The sequence below is a fragment of the Nuphar pumila genome, chromosome 17, assembly GCF_984573655.1.
Source record: "Nuphar pumila chromosome 17, dmNupPumi1.hap1.1, whole genome shotgun sequence".
Taxonomy (NCBI): Eukaryota; Viridiplantae; Streptophyta; class Magnoliopsida; order Nymphaeales; family Nymphaeaceae; genus Nuphar; species Nuphar pumila.
The window spans coordinates 61,351,258-61,375,420 of record NC_143265.1 but is presented as its reverse complement, the minus strand read 5'-3'; the positions used below and the strand labels follow the sequence as shown (position 1 = coordinate 61,375,420).

General features: G+C 36.8%; 1 protein-coding gene across 2 annotated transcripts in view; it reads left to right on the top strand.

Moving 5' to 3' along the window:
• Positions 1-650: 650 nt before the first annotated feature.
• The window catches only part of LOC149812028 (cysteine-rich receptor-like protein kinase 25), a 53,291-nt gene continuing 29,778 nt past the window's right edge, over positions 651-24,163 (top strand). For both annotated transcript variants that reach the window (XM_089993182.1, XM_089993183.1), the window contains exons 1-5: positions 651-1,482; positions 1,557-1,727; positions 8,519-8,640; positions 10,378-10,588; positions 12,840-13,080. In XM_089993182.1, the coding sequence (XP_089849308.1) occupies positions 690-1,482; positions 1,557-1,727; positions 8,519-8,640; positions 10,378-10,588; positions 12,840-13,080 (1,538 nt within the window). In that variant the 5' untranslated portion in view covers positions 651-689. The remainder of the gene's footprint in view (positions 1,483-1,556; positions 1,728-8,518; positions 8,641-10,377; positions 10,589-12,839; positions 13,081-24,163) is intronic.

The following is a 24,163-nucleotide window of genomic DNA, read 5'->3' as shown; positions in this document are numbered from 1 at the left end:
GCATTGTTTTAAACCTATTAAAACATAAGAACTATTTTTAATAAAGAAAACAGTTTTTTTCTCTTGTAAAAAAAAAGGAAAAAAAATACAATGTGTTATACTCGCGAGACGTCCTCCCAGAGGAAAGCAGCCTTCATTTATGAGGTTAATTAAACCCAGGTCCATAGAAAAATGTTGACGAGGTTGGTAGGTAGCTGCCTGCACATTCTTGATACATATGGGGCTCAGTCATTGCCCAGTCCAATATGGGGTTGGTGGATGTAGTTATCCAACTGGGGCACCTTATCAATAATTTATCTTGTCATATTGTTGTATCACTATCAGTCCAGCCATGCATCTTATCATGACCAGAGATAGTCGCGCTGACTAAGCCTGTCATAATTACGGTCACTGTTTGGAAGTTGAAAACTCATGGCTCACCTCTTTTCCTCCGGGAGGTGTCCCTCACGATTCGTGGTATTTTGCGGTCACTATCGATTGATGATGTGACGACTGAGTCCCACTATTTTGTCCGAAACTGATTTTCTTTCCAAAGGGGAAGCTTTGTCTTTCTTACTTTTCAAAGTCAATCGACTGTAGCATTCGTTACTTTCAAGAGTTAGCTACTTTAGGAATATAAAGCCACGCTCTCATCCAAAGAAAATGGCCGCCTGCCCCGAGATTGCCTTCTTCCAGAAAAACACAGAGAGATGCTTCGTCCTGCGATGGTGTTGAGGCTCATATTTGCGATCCTCCTCGTCTCTTCGGTTGATGCAGATATCACCAATAACTACATAGACAAACGCTGCAGCACGGACAATTACTCCACAGGAAGCACGTTCGAGTTGAACCTGGGGACGGTCTTAGCCACTTTGACCTCCGAGGCCCCTGCCTCTGGTTTCTCCAACACCAGTGCGGGCCAAGATCCCAACCGAGTCTACGGCCTTGCTCAGTGCAGAGGCGACATGCTTGGAGAGACGTGCCGGAGATGCGTCGACAATTCGACAATCCAAGTCGTCGAATACTGCCCAAACGCAGTGGATGCCATCATTTGGTATGAACTTTGCCAGTTGCGCTATTCTAACACCAACTTCTTTGGTGTCCTCAACGACAAAGATTACGGAAACTGGAACTGGATTGACTCTAATATTACCGACCCTACGCTGTTCAACAAGAAGTTGGGCAGTCTGCTAGACGATCTTACTTCTAGAGCAACATCAGAACCTTCAAGTCTTGAGTTCGCGATTGGGGAGGTCGTGTACACGGATATACAGAAGATATATGGATTGGTGCAGTGCACGAGGGACACGAGCCTCGATGGCTGCAAGTTCTGTTTGGACAACGCTAGGTCTTATATTAAGAGGTTCTGCGAGATGCAAGATGGTTGTGAGATTGTGCAGGGAAGCTGCCGTCTGAGGTTCGCCACGCAACCCTACTTTATCCCCGCGCCACCTTCAAATCTAACTCCTCCAAATCCAACTCCTCCATCCCCTCTGCTTCCAGGCTAGTCTCTCTCTCTCTCTCTCTCTCTCTCTCTCTCTCTCTCTCTCTCTAATGTTAAGAATATGTACATGCAGACTCAGGCCGAAAGCACGTCAGCATTATAGTTTTCATCCTTGTCTTGGCTGTGGTTCTTATCTGCTTTACTTGCGCTTTGTTCTATTGGAAGAGGGAGTTTCGTTCTTTTTGGAGAGATTGCTGCCATCGGAATAAGGAATGGGAGGCCCCATCACTAGTAGAACAGCAAGGTCGGTATACATTATATTGGAATCGGCTTAGGTCTCATACTGCATGGTGTTGATTTTATGGCAGAAGTCTTAGCTCCATCCTAGTAGCTGTCACCATTGGCACCAGTGTTATAAAAAACACGCCTTGAGGCACAAAAGGCATGTCTCGCCTCGAGGCACGGCCCTATGTGCCTCAAGGTGCAGGCCTGAGGCCTATTTTTTTTTACAACAATATTTTTGAGACATAATCAACAAGATTTTTGTATGTTAATTTCATATATTTTTCAGTTATGTAATCAGTTTCTTAGTATATTACTATATTTTAACTTTTGTTGGTTAATCTCATATATTTTTCAGTTATTTCACTTATATAAGTAGTTTCTTAATATATTTTAAATTTTGTTGGTTAATTTTTCAGTTATGTAATCAATTTTTAGTTACTTTTATATGTTAATCTCATATTTTTTAGAATAATCTCATATATTTTAACTTTTGTAGGTTAATCTCATCTATTTTTCCAGTTATGCAATCAGTTTTTAGTTACTTTTATATGTTAATCTCATATTTTTTAGTAATTATTTGAGATTTTCTATTTATTATTGGTTGTTATTTCATCAATAAAGCATTTCTTTATTTCTTTATATTTTTAGATATTTTTTAATAATTCTTTTAAGTTTTCAAAAAAAAAAAATTGAGGCTTACGCTTTACGCCTCGCCTCGGTTTTTGGTAGAGCGCCTCACTACGCCTCAACGCTTTTAACAACACTGATTAGGAACAATTCCTATAGTCCTGGGATGTTAAATAGTGAAGACAAATTAGAAATCAAATTGTCTCTGACCCATTTAATTAATGCGGTCCAATCAGATCTGATTGGTTAAATGGGTCAGATCCAATCTAAAAAAATATTTGCCCAAATTTGGAGAATTTTTTTAATCCGATTAATATCCAAACCGATTCACAAGTGTATCCAATTAGGACAAATGGTTTATGGGACTAACAATCATGAATATTAGCGATATTCTAATAAACTCATTATTTTAAGGTGACATAATTGGAAAGTACCAAATTTTGATAAATTTATGATGTTTTTAAAATTATCCTGGTGAGATACCAACAAGTTTTATGATTTATGATTCCCATGTACATTGTATATTCTTTTTTTGTTTTATACTTCTTCAGACATTGTTTTTCAGTGACTGAGATGCCGGTCACGAATTTGAATGACAACTCTGATATTGATCACTGTTTTCAGTGACTGTGATACTGGTTGTAGTTTTCGGCAACTGTTATCCGAATAAAAAATACTAACCTGGGCAGGTTCCGATCGGTGGCTCCGAGCGACGATCAACATCGAGCCTCTATGCACATGGTAACCTCGCTCTAATACCAATGTAGGAAATTTTGGATTGAGTGTGCACAGATAGGGAGAAGAACCAGAAAAAAGAGAGGAAAGGTTTTCTCGTAAATGTCTTGCATCAAGAGGCATCACTCATATCATGACTCACTGTCTTCGTGTATGCATAGGGATGGAAATAATTTAGTATGTTTTGATACATAAGTTTATGTTTCTCTTGAGTTACGAGCCCACTATTTGTGTGGCTCCTTGGATTCCATTTGTGAGCCCATATGGCCACATTGGATCCCTTACGGGAGGGTGGTGTATGTTCCACCCCGATGATTCACTGAATCCCATGTCTGTGTTCAGAGCTTTGAATGAGCACCACGTATACAAGCACATGGGGCTCGTATTCCCGTGTATGTTGACATCACTAAGGATTGGAGTCTAGTGTGGTTGCAAAGACTTCAGTACCCTTTCTTGCTATTCTTCTCATAAAGTGATGGTTTGAGAAAATAACAAAAATGCCTTTCATTCAAAAAAGAAAAAACAAATAGTTCAAAAAAAGGACAAACATGTCCATCCAAAAAGTCGAGGATGATGTTGACTCTTCAAAGTCTTCTTCTTCTTTCTCCGTAAAACACTGTAAAACCCTCTCTCTCTCTCTCTAAAGAAGAAATCAAGGGAGGCAAAGAGTTCTCCCTTGAGAAGGCCATGAACATCAACCGTCTCACTCTCTCTCCCTTCTCTCTCTACTTCTGTGCACATCCAACAGACGATCCTATATTGCTCCATCAAACACCGACTGACCTGCACACTGACTGTAGCATCGTTCAACTTGATGAGTTGCGGAGCTTGATTCATAGTTTTTGCCCTTACAGGAGGGGGTTTGGGGGCTCCTCCCAGCGTGGGTAACATCATTCAACTTGATGAGTTGTGGAGCCTGATTTAGAGTTTTTGCCCTTACAGGAGGGGGGTCCGGGGGCTCCCCCCAGCGCGGATCCCGCTGCGCGGTCAGCGGGCGGGGGTCCAGGGGGGCAGCCTCTAGAGGGGGGCTCGGGGGGCAGCGCCCTCTGGACCAATTTTTTTTGGGGCCTTCCAACAACGATTTGTAATATTATCGGGCTTTCCTATAACGATTTGTAGTATTTTTGGGTCTCCAACGAGCCCCACAACGATTTATAGTGTTATCTGGCTTTTCAACAGCGATTTGTAGTGTCTTCCGCAAATCGCTATAGCGATTTATAGTGTTTTTGGATCTCACTATAGCGATTTGTAGTGTCTTCCGCAAATCGCTATAACGATTTATAGTGTTTTTGAATCTCACTATAGCGATTTGAGTGTCTTTCGCAAATCGCTATAGCGATTTATACTGTTTTTGGATCTCACTATAGCGATTTGTAGTGTCTTTCGCAAATCGCTATAGCAATTTATAGTATTTTTGAATCTCACTATAGCGATTTGTAGTGTCTTTCGCAAATCGCTATAGCAATTTATAGTATTTTTGAATCTCACTATAGCGATTTGCAGTGTCTTTCGCAAATCACTATAGCGATTTGTAGTGTTATTCAGTAAGCAAATCGCTGTAAATCGCTACCCGAATTAGAATCAACTTGTCAGGGCCATATCTCCCTAACTGGAGATCATATTCCAAATCTGTAAAAAGTTGTGTCTTCGTTATTGAGTCTAGTTTATTCCTGTAAATTTTAAGCAATTTCTATTGTTATTTCATTCCCCATTTTAACTAAAAACCAGACCCTTATTATTTTGTGTTATTTGAGTTGCACAACACCATTCTCGCTTGACATCCACATCTTGATTCTGGCATGCTCCTTGTTGGATTTTCCATTGATTTCTTCCAACCTTGCTTGGAACAAACATATGTCTTTCTCACCACGACACCCTGTGCATTTTTTGACCACGACACAGCGGGATCCACGCCGGGAGGGAGCCCCCGTAGCCCCCTCCTGTAAGGGCAAAAACTCTAAATCAGGCTCCACAACGAATAAAGTTGAACGATGCTACCCACACTGAGAGGAGCCCCCAAACCCTTCTCCTTTAAGGGAAAAAACTCTGAATCAAACTCCACAACGAATCAAGTTGAACGATGCTATCTACGTTGGGAGGAGCCCCCAAACCCTCCTCCTATAAGGGCAAAAACTCTAAATCAAGCTCCACAACTCATCAAGTTGAATGATGCTACCCACGCTGGGAGGAGCCCTCAGACCCCCCTTCTGTAAGGGTAAAAACTCTGAATCAGACTCCACAACTCTTCAAGTTGAATGATGCTACCCACGCTGGGAGGAGCCCTCAGACCTCATTTTTTGTAAGGGTAAAAACTCTGAATCAGACTCCACAACTCTTCAAGTTGAATGATGCTACCCACGCTGAGAGGAGCCCCCAGACCCCTCTCCTGTAAGGGTAAAAACTCTGAATCAGGATATATAACTCATTTAGTTGAATGATGCTACCCACGCTGGGATGAGCCCCCAAACCCTCCTCCTGTAAGGGTAAAAACTCTGAATCAGGCTCCACAACAGTCAATGTGCAGGTCAGTCGGTGCTTGATGGAGCAATGTAGGATCTTCTGCTGGATGTGCACAAAAGCAGAAATAGAAGGGAGAGAGTGAGTGAGAGGGTTGATGTTCATGGCCTCCTCCAGAGGAGATTTCTTTCTCGGATAATCCTGCAGCGCAGAGACTGGGTCTTAAATAATCATCTTCGGGGCACTTAAGTCTTTACAACCACTCCTTTTCAAGAATCATCATTTTTTTGGCACCAATGGAGGAAAGGGTACTTAAGTCTTTGCAATCACATCAAACTCCAATGCTAATTAATGCTGACAAACATGGGGATACGAGACACACATGCTTACATACGTGGTGCTCTTTGGGACCCCCGAACATGAGATGTAGCTAACTCCCCTGTTCAGGGGGGGAACATATAACCTGCTTCGCTTACGTAGATCCGATAGTAGATGTTCATCATCAAAATTGATACCTAAGAGAGCATTGGAGTCACCGTTTGCAGGATGCACCAAGTGTAGTCTCTACGTGTGATTGCACACCCATGCAAACATGAGATGCACGAACACAGTATTGGTGCATTCAGCGGATGCTTATTTGGCATCTGCAACTGAACCATGCCCCCACATGGAACAGTGGAAGATGACCATTCTTGGATAAAAAAAATGTTTTCTTTGAGTCATGTGGACATGGCATGACAGTGCCTATCCTATTAGCAGGCGTGCACAGATGATTCAAACGCTCCATAAGATGGTGCTTCATTCACGGCGACAATGCTGGACAAAGACACTGTTTTATCTAGTTCTATTTTGACCCTATCCAAGGCAGTTAATGGTGTCTTGTCTATTGTTTGCATTGACCACATTAAAACACTATTGTGCATATGTCCCATGTTTGATTTATCATGACACACAGTTTGGATACAAAAGTTTAAAATTTGTGTATTTTGATAAAAGCAATCATATTCTAAGCATTAAAAAAAAGAAATTCAAAGTTAACATGCAATCCAAAAATCTAAAGCATATCTTAAAATCTAGAACTCCTAAAATCTAAAGCATATAAAATTTTTTGAATTTATCATCATTCACTTAAAAAATTGCAAAAATAAAGATTAAATTACAAAACCTCTAAAATCTAAAGATACAAAAAAAAAACAAATGTAGAATTATTTATTCAATAAATTGAAAAAATAAGAATTAAAACACAAAACCCATAAAATCTAAAGCATAATAAAAAAATGGATTTAGCATACATTCACCCAATAAAATGAGAAAATAGAGATTAAAATACAAAACAACTAAAATCTATGCAAACCTAAAAAAAAAAAATCAGATTCAATATGAATTCTTTCATCAAATTACAAAAATATAGATTAAAATACAAAATCCTTAAAATCTAACCATGCTGAAAAAAAAAATGGATTTAGTATTCCTTCACTCAATAAATCGCAATAATATGGGTTAAAATACAAAACCCACCTATAATTTTAGCATGCTCATAAAAAAATCATATTTAGCATGCATTCATCCTTATGTATTAAAAAACAAAACCCTTAAAACCTAAGTATAAAAAAAGATTCGATTTAGCATGCATGCACACAATAAATTAAAAAATAAGCTTTCAAAAACAAAAATCAAACACTTGCAGCTTCATGATTAGTGCCAGGCAATCATGAATTTCTTAATCTGGATGCCTGATGGAGTGTCCAAAGGCTTAAATCTCACGAACAGGCCTAGTCAAAGATGGTAAAATGTTTTCTTTTGTTTTTCAAAAGTGTCTATCCTATCCCGCCCTCCCCTGTTTCAGGGGGAGGGAGAACACTCCCAGACATGAAACATTGTCCTAATTAACTGTCTGTGCATCCCACGTTTGTGTAAAGCAGGAGCATGGGTAGTGAAGGCCAAGAAGTTTCTTCTTTATAACTTTTTCTCAAATGACACATTTATCGTGTCTTTCTTGAATGGAATTATAGATTTTTTTGGACACTTGTAACCTTGTTTTAAAAAAGGAGTGTATTACTTACATGGTATTTATGTTACCTTCCTCAATTTCAAGTGGTATAAAAAGTTATTTTTTGGCTGCAATATTTTTTTCAAATACATTTTTAACAAAAATATTTTATTTTAGATGCATTCATATAGTTTATTAATCATATTTTTGGTTATAATAAAAAACTTTAATATAAACTTATTTACAAGAGCGTGGAGTATGGACGGGACACTAATTTCTAGATAGCATTAAATACTGTTTAAACATAAATGTAGATCCTACTTGTGCAAATAGCTAATAACATCCGGGTATAGTCAATCCTTCTAATCATATATAGGTTAGATGGATTCGGATTCGGATGGACAAAAATTCATTGAATCCAGTTTTTTTGCAAGTAATCATATTCAGATATACATCAAATTCAGTAGCAAAAATTCAAAACCATATCCCACCTGGCTTATAATTGGACATTGTTTTGGCTTAAAGAATTTTACTAAACAGGACCGGAATTGGCCAGATAAAATCTGATCGTTGAGGCATGCAGAGTACAGGAGTGTGAAGATAGGGATGACATAGGGGATAAGTGAAACCGATTTGCCTCCTTTCTGCATCCATCAAGGGGTGAATCAATGTCGTACTATAAGCGGGAATATTAGCTATGAGAATACCAACTTTAAAAGTAATTTTGATGTAACCCCCCCTTGTATCAATGGTGCCCCTGTATATTTTTTTATCCCTAAGAAGAATCAAGCAACGTTTTGAAGCCTTATATTGGCCAATTACTGAAAAGACCTGCAATGGAATTCATCCAAAGGAGCAACCAACTTGATCACCTCAATTACTGAATCTTGCTCCAGTTCTATATCTAAACAAACATATTGATCGGTTTCCGTAGCAAAGATTGCCTTCTCCACCAATACATCCTTTTCCCAGAACTTATATAGTTTCTAAGTTCATTGTAGATGCAAGTGGAGCAGGAGCTACGGATGCAGTAAAATTCAACCTGGCCACTATTAAAGCTGCCACCAATAACTTTCATCCCAAAAATTTACTTGGACAAGGCGGATTCGGAGAAGTTTTCAGGGTAAGCAGCCTTTTCTTGTGAATTACCATCCCAAAAATTTAGCTTGTAGCATATTTACGTTGGATATCATGCAAACTCCTTATATATTTCCTTTTAAACAAATAATGCACCATTTCCTGTTCGTTTTTTGGATCTAGCAATTTTTTCAGAACCAGCCCAACCTCCTCTATACTATCCTTATCAATTTCTAATCACAAGCTTATCAAGTGAAAATAGCTAGTTCTTTGATCTAACAAATTTTTATTTTGTATTTATTCCTGATTTAAAATCATCAAGAAACATAAATAAATTTTCTAAATGACGGAGAATTATCTAAAAAAGAAAAGCAACTAAAGCAGGATTGGAGGTGGCCCAGAAAAGGTAATACATGCAGAAAACTCGGTCGGTATAAAGCAATAATAGATGAAAACAGAATGGACAAGCATTAGCATGTAAAGAGATAAAGGTCGACCGATAATCAAGAGATATTGCATTTCTCTTATTTCAGGAAAGTCGTTAAATACCTTTTTAGTATGTGCTTATCCTTAAACAGTTACGTTGGTATATATATATATATATATATTCATGTATTGTAGAGTGTAAATCAATCAACGAGAATTATCTTTCTCTCTTTCATTAATTTTATACGTCTCATCCTGATATCCACTTTTCATGGTATCAGAGCCGACGATGTTCTGAACGGACCTGCACTTATTTAAGTGCATTAGTCTATATAAATCGAGATCTAGCTCAATTTGCAGAGTGTTCTGAATCGGTCTATTCATTCGGTTGATTGATCATCCACAGCCCATTCATTTATTGGCTGATTCTGCGTCTGCAGTCTCTCTTTACAGAATCTGCAAGTTCTGTTTCAAGAACTCATCCGGTTGATCTATCTACTGCAGAATTTGATATGCAGATTACAGCATAATCGATCTTCTGCAGAATTTGATCATAGCAGAAGAAAAGAGAAATGGCAGGAGAAAACTTCATAGACAAGATCAATATTTTCTTACAAGAAACACTGGGAGAATAAGGCTGCCAGCAATATATTCTTGATCAAATAAATTATACAAGATCCTACTAAAAAAAATCTAATCCGAAGGTTTACGACTTCCAATATAGTGAATCTTAATCTCTACTCAAATAAAAAAACCACATGACAACGTAAAAAGATCAGGTGTAATATGATTGCACAAATAAAATTTTATTTATAGATCCTAAAGCACCCAAATGCCCAAACTTGATGAGGATTCTGAGAGAGTTTTCGTTATCTCAGATCAATGTTGTCAGTATCTGTATTGGCTCTGAATCGTTGGGCTGCCGATTCAGCTGTATTCGGTCAATACCGATACTCAGCTGAATCGTTCTGTATCGGCTCAAAAATAGTAAAAAAACTATTACAAGTCAATCATAACGTGACGTGTTAAAGCCATTAAAATAATTTAAAAATAATAATAAATTTTTTTGTATTTTTTATACATTTATTGAAAATTAGCTGAATCAGCCCTGAATCATATCAAAATTCTGCCTATGCAACCCGATACACACCGATACTGATAACATTGTCTCAGATAGTTCTAGAAATTAAAATCCTATTTACGTTCAAATTTATCCATGTTTTGGAGTATCTAATTTTTCTACATGAAATTTAATTCTATGACTTAAGTTTTGATCCAGACTTAGCTTTATCTCCACTCTTTAGAGAATTCTAAGCTAAATGTTCTACATCAAAGCTTCGCATGGATTTGTGGACAGGGCAAACTATGGGATGGACAGGAGATCGCAGCAAAAAAATTGTCACGTTATTCAGACCATGGTGAAAGAGCATTTGAGACCGAGGTGCAATCGCTTGCACAACTTCGACATAAGAACCTTGTCCTGCTGTTGGGTGGTTGCTCTGAAGAAGAGGAGAAGGTACTCATCTATGAGTATGTACCCAATGAGAGCCTCGAAAACTTCCTCTTTGGTAAGGGAATGCCCTTTTTTTTTTAAGTGATTTGATAGATCATCTGATCTCTGCTCTAGCAGAATTTTGCTTTTTATATTTATCAAATGCAACATTTAGGTGGCGGGGCCCGGCAGAGATTAACGCTCTGCCATAAACCCCAACCCCAAGCAATTAAAATCCCTCGGCTAACACCATTAATCCAAGGATGCACTCCCTGTGTATCAACTCGTGACACATTCCAACTTGAATGCCTTAATCTGACCCACCTAGCTAGATCTGCGGAAACCTTGTGTACTTTTCTTAGCAATTGCATATTACGTTTTACTATGAGAGAGATGAATATAGGGTGGTCATGCTTGACGCTACACAAGATCCAAATTTTGAAGAGTTGGTTCAGGTACACAGATCTTACAGTGGGGTCTCAGTTGATCCAATACTCATAGTGATGGGTTTTTTCGATAGGCGACTCGGTGATCGTTGATCAACTGGAACTGGTCAAGTTTTGTTAATTTTTGTGTTCCAAAGTTAAAGCTTGTTGGATTTAGGCCTGATACGGCATGGATTAAACCATATCTACTGGATTTCGATTTGGATCAAACTAGACCTGCCCACCCATATCCTGAATATGATCTTCACTCGGCTGTATAACTCGAGAAACTAATATTCCAATTGGATCTGGATCAGACCCGGGTCAAAAAGACAAATTTGCAATAACAAAAAAAAAGAAAAAAAGGGAAGTGATTCCCATTTTACCAATAAAGCTTAGGAAACGTTTTATATAGCGTACACTTTACCTTATCGAAATTAGCTTGCCAATATAGCCCTCTTGGCCAAGCAGTCAGTTGCACATTACTCGGAGAACTATTTTTGAGTTATTCAATGATTTTCTGTTATTCAGAACAAAATGATTTGGAAAACAATCCGTAGGCCTACCCACAAGTAGGGTGTTAGTGTGTCGGACCCCATCTGAAATGGCGGTTCCAGATTTAGATCCGATTAAGAGGCATTGGTTCTGGATCCGAAATTTGATTCCATCAGACCTACTATAGGCTAAACCGTACCTGGCTCTAGTTAAGATTAGATAAATCAGACCAGGTCCATCCGGTAAAATAGTATGTATTGTATACTTTTTTACATTAAAAAAATATGGATCTTAATCAGAATTTAAACCAGATCTGGGTCTGGTATGAAATTTCATAAACCATACACAGCCCTTATATTAATCCGACTCTGTAGGTCTGAACCAAGACCATAATTGGACCTCCTTCTTTCTTACCAAAATAGGATCCTTTCATAGCTGGTACAGGTTGGATCAAGTCATATATATCCGACCCTTGACACCCCTACCCACAAGTAGAAGGGCTTAACATTGCAGAGAATTTTTGGCAGAGTTCTGAAACAGGATTCAGTCATCCCCAATATCATGCCTACCCTCATTTTTGCACTTTTTCTAATAAAAACCACTCCATAAATAGATTCAGCATAGTTGATAATATTGAGATTCCAAGATAGATATGATGACAGAGTATGACATCAGGGATCCAATGCTCACTGAACCATCTTAGGTACCTATCCGGCTAATAAATTTTAAATGTACGGGCATATATATATAGGCAAAGGGTAGGTGGCTGACCCTTTTTTTACCTGCCTGAGATTGGATAGGGGTTTTCAGATTTTTTTTTTTAAAATCTGACACTACAGATGTGTTCTGCATGATCAATTTATTAGGAAATCACACTTGGATCAAGTTTTTTTTTTGAGAAAAAATGATTTTGAAAGCATTGGTTAGTTTTTGAAATTGTAGACGGTTGATTTTTCAATCTTATAAAAACCTAACTTGGGTTGGAATCGGCCACAAAATCAAACATGTAGATCCCATCTGGATGGTTAGATTTTACAAAAAATAGAAACAATCTTTCCGAATCTCGATAATCACCCGATAGGCACAAAAAAAGTATCAGGCACCTACCCCCTCTCTCTCTTAGGTACCTATCCAGCTGATGTTCTTTTTCGCTTCTGCTTTCTTTATTTGTTTTGGCTTTGCTCTTGTTCAGTTCATGGGTTCAACATTGTGTTGATCTTCACGAGTGGTAATGTTGAATCTCTCTCTCTCTCTCTTTATATTTATATATATATATATATATATATATATATATATATATATATATATATATATATATATATATATATATATATATATATATATATAAAATCTTCTGTGTAAAAAAGGATCACAAGCAAGTAATGCAAATGATTGTTACTATGCAAGGGGAACCAACAAGACGGGCACAATTGGACTGGAGAACACGACAGAAGATCATTATCGGAATAGCAAGAGGTCTTCTCTACCTTCATGAGGATTCTCTCCTCAAGATCATTCATAGGGATATGAAGCCAAGCAACATTTTGTTGGACCATGATATGAACCCAAAGATCGCAGACTTTGGTATAGCAAAGATTTTCAACACAGACCAAACATCTGCTCTGACATTAGCCATTGCTGGAACACAGTAAGTTGGATGTTGCTCCTCGCTACTCTCAAATTTTATACTGAGATAGTGACATTGTTCATTCATTTTTTAGTAAATCTAACAATAATAACATTGCTACTTGTCACATTTTAGGATCACATGTTTATTATGCACCTTTCACCAACCCATTCTTGGTGGGTTTGTGAATGGAGAAAGGTGTATAAATACCTGTTTGAAGTGGTCTTTGAGATAATCACTTTTTGTGTGTTAGTAAGCTCATTTGGGAGCTTTCATGGGTAACTTGTCCACATCTGGTACATAGGATCTCATTAGTTGTTTAAGAGGCCAGTATGAAAGTGGTTTCTTCAGTGAGGTAGAAATCTTAATCTTGTAAAAATTATGACTTTTAAGTGCCAATCTCCAAATGCATGAAGTGAGGTATCTCTGAAAATCAGAGTATAGTATTGAAAACCTTCACACACTCACTGGTACACCGTGAGTTGTGAGGAAATATATTGAAGAAAAAAAAAAAACGATTCGGTTACAGGAGATCTGGTTTGGATTTCCAGTTGTGCGCACATTTTGTCGAAAATTATTACAGCGGTTTTATAGGATTACATTGAGGAAACCAAGTGCTACATTCAGCAATTGTTAACCAAATCAAAACTGCATTTGCTGATTTTATAGGATATGAAATCTTCAACTTCTGAGTGGATAGAGAACCCATGGAATTTTGTGTCTGGCGGATTATGAGGATTGGGTAATGGACGAGAATTACTACTTACCTTAACACGCCCCTGCAAGTTCAACAGGGGCAAGCACATTGCGCTTGTCCCGTAGTTCATGAAACTTGACCGTAGGCAATGGCTTGGTGAGCCCATCAGTAAGCTAATCTTCGGAGGAAATGAACTGAATTTGGAGATTGCCTGTACATACGTGATCCCAAAAGAAGTGAAAATCGATCTCTACATGCTTTGTGTGAGCATGAAAATTAGGATTGACACACCAAGTTCTGTGAGTAAAGATTTTAACCACAACAAATCAGAGGCAACACATGCAAGTGACTTGTACTCAGCTTTGCTGCTAGACCAAGCAACTGTGCGCTGTTTGCAAGAAGACCACAAGATGACGTTAGAGCCTAGAAAAACAATGAACCCACCTGTGAACTTATAATCATCTGAGCACCCTACCCAATCTGCATCAGAGAAAGCACTAAGGGAAATAGAAGAAGATGAACATAAAAGTAGACCACACTAAACGGTGTCTTTAAGGTAGCAAAGAATATGCTTAACAGCAGAACAATGATCTCCAACAAGCTGGTGCATGTATGAAGAAACTTTGTTAACGACAAACACAATATATGGGCATGTGAGAGATAAGTATTGAAGTCCTCCAACAATACTTCGATACAATGTTGCATCTTGAAAGGGAGTAGTGTTGGCCTTGGTGAGATTAAATGATGTACTCATGGGAGTGGCAACCCACTACAAGAAACCTGTGGATTAGCGATGACCTAAATCTGTAGCTAATCCAACGCTAAACAGCTTAGCGACGGATAGCTTTCATCACAATTTTTTGATGCTAATTAGCAACGGAATATATCAATCACCCATTCCGTCGCTAAGTAGCGACAAAATGTATCTGTCACCAGTTTCGTCGCTAAGTTATGATGGAATAACGAATGTTAATATCCGTCGCAAGGCCATCGTTACTATATGACGATTTTGGTGTTGCGACGGATTTATAGTTGTCGCTAATCCATCACTTAATTCAATGTTAATAGTAATTAGCGACGGATATATCCATTGCTAATTCATCGCAAACAAGGAAAAAAATTAAAATAAAAATGAAAATTAAATATCGACAAAAAATTTCTCGTGATACAATTTATATTTCTTGTACAATTTATATTTTCTGTGAATAAAAAATAAAGTACACATCAAAATACATATAAAAGAAAACTAAAACAATTAATCAATCCATTGTCAAATTCGCAAGTTCTAATTATTTATAATTCAACATTTACATTTTTGAAACAAAAAGAAGGTAGAACAAATTCAACACATGAATCTAATCATCGCCAAGACTTTGTGCGTTTGCTTGTTCATTGTCTTGATCTGTCCCTTCACCTCCACTACGCTGATTATTGCCAGCAACCTACACGAGAAAAAAAAGGTCAATATTGATAAACAAAATATACTGAAATAAATTATACTCTATAAGTGATTCTATCATGTTCATATGTGTTCTAAGACAGTAAAAAAATTATATATGTGATTCTATAATGCTCATATGTGTTCTTAAGGCAGTAAAAACTACTTATATGTGATTCAATCAAGCTCATATGTGCTCTAAGGCAGTCAAAAAAATGTATATGTGATTATACCATGCTCATATCTGTTCTAAGGTAGTAAAAAAACTTTATATGTAATTCAATCATTTTCATATGTGTTCTAAAGACAATAAAAAAATTGTTTTTGTGATTCTATCATACTCATATCTATGTGCTCTAAGGCAGTAAAAAAATTATATATGTAATTCTATCATGCTCATATGTGTTCTAAGGCAGGCAAAAAAATGTATATGTGATTATATCATGCTAGTATGCGTTCTAAGGCAGTTAAAAAACTTTATATGTGATTCAATCATGCTCATCTGTGTTCTAAAGGCAGTAAAAAAACTTTAAATGTGATTCTACCATGCTCATATGTGCTCTAAGGCAGTAAAAAAACTGCATATGTGATTCTACCATGCTCATATGTGTTCTAAGGCAGTAAAATTTTTTTATATGTGGCTCTATCATGCTCATATGTGTTCTAAGCCAGGCAAAAAACTTTGTATGTGATTCTATCATGCTCATATGTGTTCTAAGGCAGGCAAAAAACTATATATGTGATTATATCATGCTCATATGTGTTCTAAGGCAGTCAAAAAAACTGTATATGTAATTCTACCATGCTTATATGTGCTCTAAGGCAGTCAAAAAACTGTATATGTGATTCTATCATGCTCATATGTGTTCTAAGGCAGGCAAAAAACTTTATATGTGATTCTATCATGCTCATATGTGCTTTAAGGCAGTTAAAAAACTTTATATGTGATTCTATCATGCTCATATGTGTTCTATGGCAGGCAAAAAACTGTATATGTGCTTATATCATGCTCATATGTGTTCTAAGGCAGTCAAAAAAACTGTACATGTGATTCTATCATGCTCTTATGTGCTCTAAGGCAGTCAAAAAACTGTATATGTGATTCTATCATGCTCATATGTGTTCTAAGACAGACAAAAAACTGTATATGTGATTCTATCATGCTCATATGTGTTCTAAGACAGACAAAAAACTGTATATGTGATTATATTATGCTCATATATGTTCTAAGACAGTGAAAAAAACTTTATATATGATTCTATCATGCTCATATGTGCTCTAAGGCAGTAAAAAAACTTTATATGTGATTCTATCATGCTCATATGTGTTCTAAGGCACGCAAAAAACTGTATATGTGATTATATCATGCTCATATGTATTCTAAGGCAGTAAAAAAACTGTATATGTGATTCTATCATGCTCATATATTCTCTAAGGCAGTGAAAAAACTGTATATGTGATTCTATCATGCTCATATGTGTTCTAAGGCAGACAAAAAATTGTATATGTGATTATATCATGCTCATATGTGTTCTAAGGTAGTCAAAAAAACTGTATATATGATTCTACCATGCTCCTATGTGCTCTAAGGCAGTCAAAAAACTATATATGCGATTTTATCATGCTCGTATGTGTTCTAAGGTAGTAAAAAAAATAGTATATGTGATTCTATTATGCTCATATGTGCTCTAAGGCAGTCAAAAAACTGTATATGTGATTCTATCATGCTCATATGTACTCTAAGGCAGTAAAAAAACTTTATATGTGATTCTATCATGCTGATATGTGTTCTAAGGCAGGCAAAAAACTGTATATGTGATTATATCATGCTCATATGTATTCTAAGGCAGTCAAAAAAACTGTATATGTGATTCTATCATGCTCATATGTGCTCTAAGGCAGTGAAAAAACTTTATATGTGATTCTATCATGCTCATATGTGTTCTAAGGCATGCAAAAAACTGTATATGTGATTATATCATGCTCATATGTGTTCTAGGACATTCAAAAAAACTGTATATGTGATTCTATCATGCTCATATATGCTGTAAGAAAGTCAAAAAACTGTATATGTGATTCTATCATGCTCATATGTGTTCTAAGGCAGGCGAAAAATTGTATATGTGATTATATCATGCTCATATGTGCTCTAAGGCAGTCAAAAAAAATTTATATGTGATTCTACCATGCTCATATGTGCTCTAAGGCAGTCAAAAAATTATATATGTGATTCTACCATGCTTATATATGTTCTAAGGCTAAAAAAATTTGTATATGTGATTCTATCGTGCGCATATGTGTTTAAAGGCAGTAAAAAAACTGTATATATGATTCTATCATGCTCATATGTGTTCTAAGGCAGTAAAAATATTGTACTAAAATATTATATAAAAGGCCAGTATTGATAAACAAAATATACTGAAATAAATTATATGCAATGCACCTAAGTTAAAGCAATCAAAGTTATATGAAATCTAACGACATGCAATACATCACATGAAACTTTCATACCTGAGAGGCACCTGCAAACGAAACTTCTTTGTTCTGCAAAAAATTGTTGAACTCATCCAAGAGAACATTGGCAATTGTTTCATGAAAGTAGTCACGCATTGTGTCCTTAACGATCTGACCTACATCATCTCAAGAATCAGTCGGATGCTTGGAGCTGATGTTAACGGGAGAAGTCTCTGAGCCGTGACTGAAAGAAGCAACGACTGGTGAGGTGTTTATATTACTCCCAAACCCGAACACACGACCCTTTTTGGGTTCACCTGCTGCAGTCATCCATGCTGCAAGATCAAATGATGAACGCTGAGTAGAGTCATCGCCATATCGCTCTGCCATAGGTTGCTCATATGACTCCTACAAAATAATGTTTACAATATGAATTAATAATTAAGAATTAAAATATTTTTGATAACTTGTATATTATAATAATTATTATTACAATAAATACATACTATTGTCGTTCTCGCATTCTCCGATACGAACTCTTCCGTGGTCTTACGTTTATGTGTTTGAACAAACACATCCATGTATGACACAATGCCTCCTTTTTCTGCTTCATGCAAAGTGAAATGATAAAAGATTTAGTTAATAGGTTTGCAACAATACTTATAAAATTGATTTGTTTATATATTGATGATTTATCATTTTCTTCAGGTGGCTCCCAAAAGTCCTAGATTCACTTGTGTGTAGATGGGCTTCGGGTATTTTTGCTCAATTTTGTGTAGCCTTCACTGAGCAGTTTTGAAATGCATCTCCAGTCTACTTGTCACACATTGCATCCCAAACATCTGACCTGATAGTAGGAGGTCCATGGCTTTTCCATTGCAGTGGATCATCTATCCCGCCAGATGCTTTTCTTGCTGCAGTCTTCATATTGTGTAACATGTCTGCAAATTGATTGGCAACTACCTTCTGCCACACTTTCCTTGCATCATGTTCCTCTATCGTAGTCGCAAAGCGATTCAAAGCTTACAAATATTTTCAAAAAGTTAGTAGACATGACTATAACAAATAATTAAATATGAAACACATTAACTATGACAAACAACTATATACCGTGAATGAGGACCACAATCTGTCTATCACCTCTTTTGGATACTCTTTTCATTAAGCAATCGGTCCTGGTAGATGTTGAAGTAGTGAATTCCTAATATCACGTACTACTTCTTGTGGTTCGAACCTCGTGCTGCACATGAATTGGTACACAATAAATATCAATATACAATATTTATAAGATATGCAATGAGTGAAAATGAAATACTTACGGTCGATTATCGATATACACTATTCGAATGACTGTGTTGGCTCCTGACTTATATGATCATCTGTTATAGGTGGGTCATGTACAGGCGAAACATCATTTGTAAAAAAATATGTTAGAAATTCTTAGAATGCGCATTTCAACTAATCAAGCATCCAATTAGTTAAATGATATATCTATCAAAGGAGCCCGTGAAGATGAATGCTAAGATTGGCTACTACTGGATGAACGACCACTGTAAGCTCCACGAACCATATTCTAACAAATAAAAAATGTTATGCAATACATTCAAATTGTTTCAAATCATTCACATCAAGTATTTCAATACATTCAAATAATTCAAATCAAGTATTACAATACATTCAAATCATCAAAATGTTATGAATAGTATCATACGTTACATCCATTCACGGTTTATAGTCATTTTGTCATATGATGTTACAAATAGTATCCTAACCAGTTAAAAGAGAATCATCAGAATGTTATGATGAAGAAAATATTAAACTTATCATGCAATATATGACATCATACAATCACAAGAATTATGATGCATGCATTGATAACTTAATATTTTCACGTGCAAACTATTCATAACATGATACATTCATTTGAAACATGCTTTCATTATACAATTTCACATGTAAGTCATAATCAAATTGAAAGTAACTACATGCAAGCATGGATACAGTCACATAAAACATTGCAATACATCAAAAACATTCATATCAAAAAACTGTCAAACGTGTATCTGCAACAAACACACTCCAATATCCCGCTAACTACTACCATGCTTAGCATGAAATTCATACTCTAAAAATAAGAACACTTCTATTCTCATACATTAAAATCATGCTCAGCATGATCTCTAAACTCCAATAAAGCAGTCCTAGATATCAACAACTAAGTGAGTGTGTGAACAGTAAAGTGTTGCATCCAATAAATTGAATAACATGTGATACGCTTGCATCACTTACTCACCACGGGTATTTACACGATTTGCATTATTTTTGTCACTTACTTACCACGGGTGGTGGGGCACAAGCGGGATCCATTGAGAAATCTGCAAAAAACACTGTGTTAAAATCCAAGCAATCTCTGAAACCATAAAAACTCGTAATTCATAAAAAACAAAACAGAAAATCAAATCATCTAAGCAACTGTCAACAATACACTCAATATCTCGATCCTTTTCACGATAGATTTTCGCAATCTCAATCTCGTCCAGAAATCCCCAAAAGAGGAAAGCCCAAATATGGACATCAACCCCTCCATATTCCGATTGAATCAATGGGTGAAAGACTCATTCACAAAAGAACCCTGATGAATGAAAGAATCGAGACTCTCTCTCTCTCTCTGCAGAGAGATGCTTATTTATAAGCATATACGAGAATGGAGGGAGAGAACTCGCAGGAAACCTTGTGTACTTTAGGTTCCCTTTTTATAGTTTTTCAAAATCCCTTTAATTAGGGCCTAATTAATACCTAACTTTGACTTTTTAACCCTATCTAGAATTAACCACCAAGGGGGGACGCTTTTTATGAGGATCCTAACCTAGGTGGGTCTCTATCTAATCCTAATTGACTTAATTAACTTAATTAATAAAAAAGAAATTCCAAATGTGGTGCCATCTAGGTAGGCCCACATTTGTTTTTTTAAAACTCGAATTTAAAAGTTGTTAAAAAGCAAAGATGAAGTTTTAAAATCACTTTTGACTCTTCTAACCTAGCTAGGACACTGACTAATCCTAAACTAACACTACAAGAAAAATGTGGATTAGCGACGGACGCTATCCGTCGCTAATCTGTCACTAAACCGTTGCTAAACTATTTAGCAACGGATTAACGATGGATATCATCTGTCGCATAATCTTGGTCGCTAATTAGCGACAGAACATATTTGTCGCTACTTCCGTGGCTAATTTACGATAGATTAGCAACAAACATGATCCATCACTATTTTAAATTAGCGACGGATAATAGTCATCATGAGTTCGTCATTATTTTAAATTAGCGATGGATAATATTCGTCGCTAATTCATCGTTAAATTTAAAAAAAAAATTAAAAAAAAATTGCTCCCTGCCGGGCAGTATTCCAGCAGCAATAGGCCAGACTTGTACCGCACCACACATGTGTTGCACCCCAGCGGCCCTGCCCGCCACTACAGGGTCTTTTTCAAAGAACCAACACACTCTCCGGTGCGCTCTCCGACATGCTCTCTAGCGCCCTCCCGACTTGGTTCCTTGCTTTTCTGGCCTGGCCCACCATTGTAGGGTCTTCTGCACAACGCAGGAGAGTGCATCTTTGAACCGGTGCACTCTCATGCGTGCTCTCCGATGCCCTCTTGACCTAGTTCTCTGCTTGTCCGACCCGGCTTGCCATTGCGGGGTATTCTGCACAATGCAATGGCTGCACCTCTGAACCGACGCGCTCCCGACCTGGTTCCCACGCTTGTCCGTTGACCTGAAATCAGAACCTCCAACAGAATCGTTAGACTAGGAACAAAAAGTCACACTCAGAAAAGAAAACCACTTACCGGACCAGAGAGGTCGGGACAGCCTGGTCCTCCAGCACCGGTGGGCAACTCTGACTCCTCTTCTTCCTTGCGTTCCTCCGCCACAAAGTCGCCCTCGTTCGAGAAGTCAAGAATGTCGTTGGTTTAAATTTTGCACGGGGAGAGAGGAAAATTTTTGTGCCTAAATGGGTCGATTTAAATAAAAAAGTAGCGACAGATGAACGACAAAATTTTTCTGTCACTAATCCCTTGCTAATTAGCGACAGAAATATTCCCTCGCTAATTCCGTTGCTAATTAGCATTTTTCTTGTAGTGTTTGGCAACAAAAAAATTCTATCGCTCATTAGCGACGGAATTAGCGAGAAAAAACTTTTCATCGCTAAGTTCGCAAATATTTCGAATGTTAGCGACAGATAGTTTTCTCTCGCTATTCCGTTGCAAATTTACGATGAAAAAAATCCATCACAAATATCCATCGCTAATTAGCATTTTTCTTGTAATATAACCAAAAATTTCAAATGTGGCGCCACCCAATGTGGGCCCCACTTGATTTTTCAGAAAACGATTTTGAAATTTTTGAAAATAAAGGGTTAAACGATTTTTTTTCTCAGAAACTTCAAAAGAACATCTAAACTAAGTAATTTTTTTTTTGTATTTTTGAGATATAAATGATATGAGATTAAAAATTAGGGTTTTGTATCCTTGCAGTTTGGGTCCCGCTTGAAGAAGGTCGAAAACTGATTTGGAAATCAGGTTTTTGAAATGAAGGATTTTAAAAAGGGAAGTTTTTGAAGGAAAGTTTAAAAAAATAAAATCGAGGTTCTAAACCAAATAGAGTACTAAATGGATTAAGACTCTTACAAAGGTGAAGCTGATTGTGTGGGGCCCACATCAGGGTTTTGAAAAAGTGGAAATAAAGATTGAAAAGAGTTTTTAAAACAGAGTTGATCACCAAATGAGAATCAGAGGTTTTAAAATAGAGTCCTGACCCGATTAGAACTCTCGGACAGAGTCCTAAAAATTTGAAGCTCTTTATTTTTGGGGTTTAAAAAAAAATAAAGAGGTTTTGAAAGATCTTTTCAAAAATTGGCAAAAATGAACAAAATACGGGATCAGGGTCAGAGTCCTAATCAACCGGGACTCTGGGAATAGAGTCCCAAAAATTTGAAACTCTTAAAACAAAATCTATTTTCGAAAAACAAGTAAGATAGAAGTAAAAGGAGGATGTTAGAGTAGAGTTTTGACCCGATTGAGTATCTGGGGTAGAGTCCTAAAATTTTGAAACTCTAAGATAGAGTCCTGAATTTTTGAAACTTTGAGAACGGGGTCTGTTTTCGTAAAATGAGTAGAACAGAGGTAAAAGATGACATTAGAGTAGAGTTTTGAACTGACTGAAACTCTGGTATAGAGTCCTAAAATTTTAAAACTCTACAACGAAGTCCTGAAACTTTTAAAATTTGGCTTTTGAGAGATGAATGAAGAAGTTTTTGAAAGATTCTCTCAAAAAATAAAGTCGGGGTTAGAGTTCTAATCCATCTGGGACTCTGAGACAGAGTCCTGATCTGACTAAAACTCTAAGATTTTGTTGAAAAACAAGTAAAAATGAAGATGGAGGACAGAGTCCTAGTCTGACTGAAACTCTGTGATAGAGTCCTAATTCGACTGAAGCTCTAAGATTTTGGCTCTTTTGGAAGTCTGATAAAAAGGATTTTGAAAACAGGTAAAAAACATGAATAAAGGATGAAATCAGGATAGAGTCTTAATCTGACTGAAACTCTGCGATATAGTCCTAGTCCGACTGAGACTTTATGATTTTCACCAAAAACAGAGAAAATGGACAAGGGATGAAACTACCTCTCATTTAAAATCAAAATGGAATTTTGAAAAGGTTTTAAAAAGATGAAAATACAAAGTCCTGATCCAACTAGGACTCTGAAATTTTGAGAATTTTGACAAATGAAGGAATCCAGAAGTGACACCACCTAGATGGGTCTCATCTGTAGTTTGAAATCAGTTAAAAATTGAGTTTGAAATAAATCTAGATTGTTTTCTAAGGAAAATATTTTGAAATATAGATATTTGGGGGGTTGACAAATGACAAATATTGATATAAAAACCCAGGTTTTTAAAATTGATTTCAAAAGAAAGGTTTTAAAATTGAATCTGGATTAGAGATTTTGAAAACCAGAGTGCTGCATCTCGAAAATGATATGCAATGTAATGAAATGATATGAAATCATGAGAAATGATAAGAAATGATATGAAATAAAAAATACTAAAATGAAGTTTAAACTAGTTTCGACTCGTTTAACTGAGTCCTACGATTTTTAAACTTAGGAGAACTAAGATGACACTGACTCAAACAGACTCCTAGGCTGAATGGTCGAGAAATGATGCAATTTTTAGAGAAATTATGAGAAATGCACACTGTAGTGAAATGAACCACAAAATATACTGGGTTTGAGTTGGAGTAAAAGTCAGAAATACTTAGATGAACTAAATCTGAAACTAAAAGACTAGCTCAACTGACTGGACTCAGCTCAATTTCAGCTGAAATGAGATGAAATGGGATAAAATGGACTCCGACACCATGAAAGGGTGGTTTGAACTGAAGCTCGAGCACTTGAACTCTTGGTGAGCTCAAGCTAGACTCAGAGGAATAGGATTGACTAGGAATAACTGACTTAG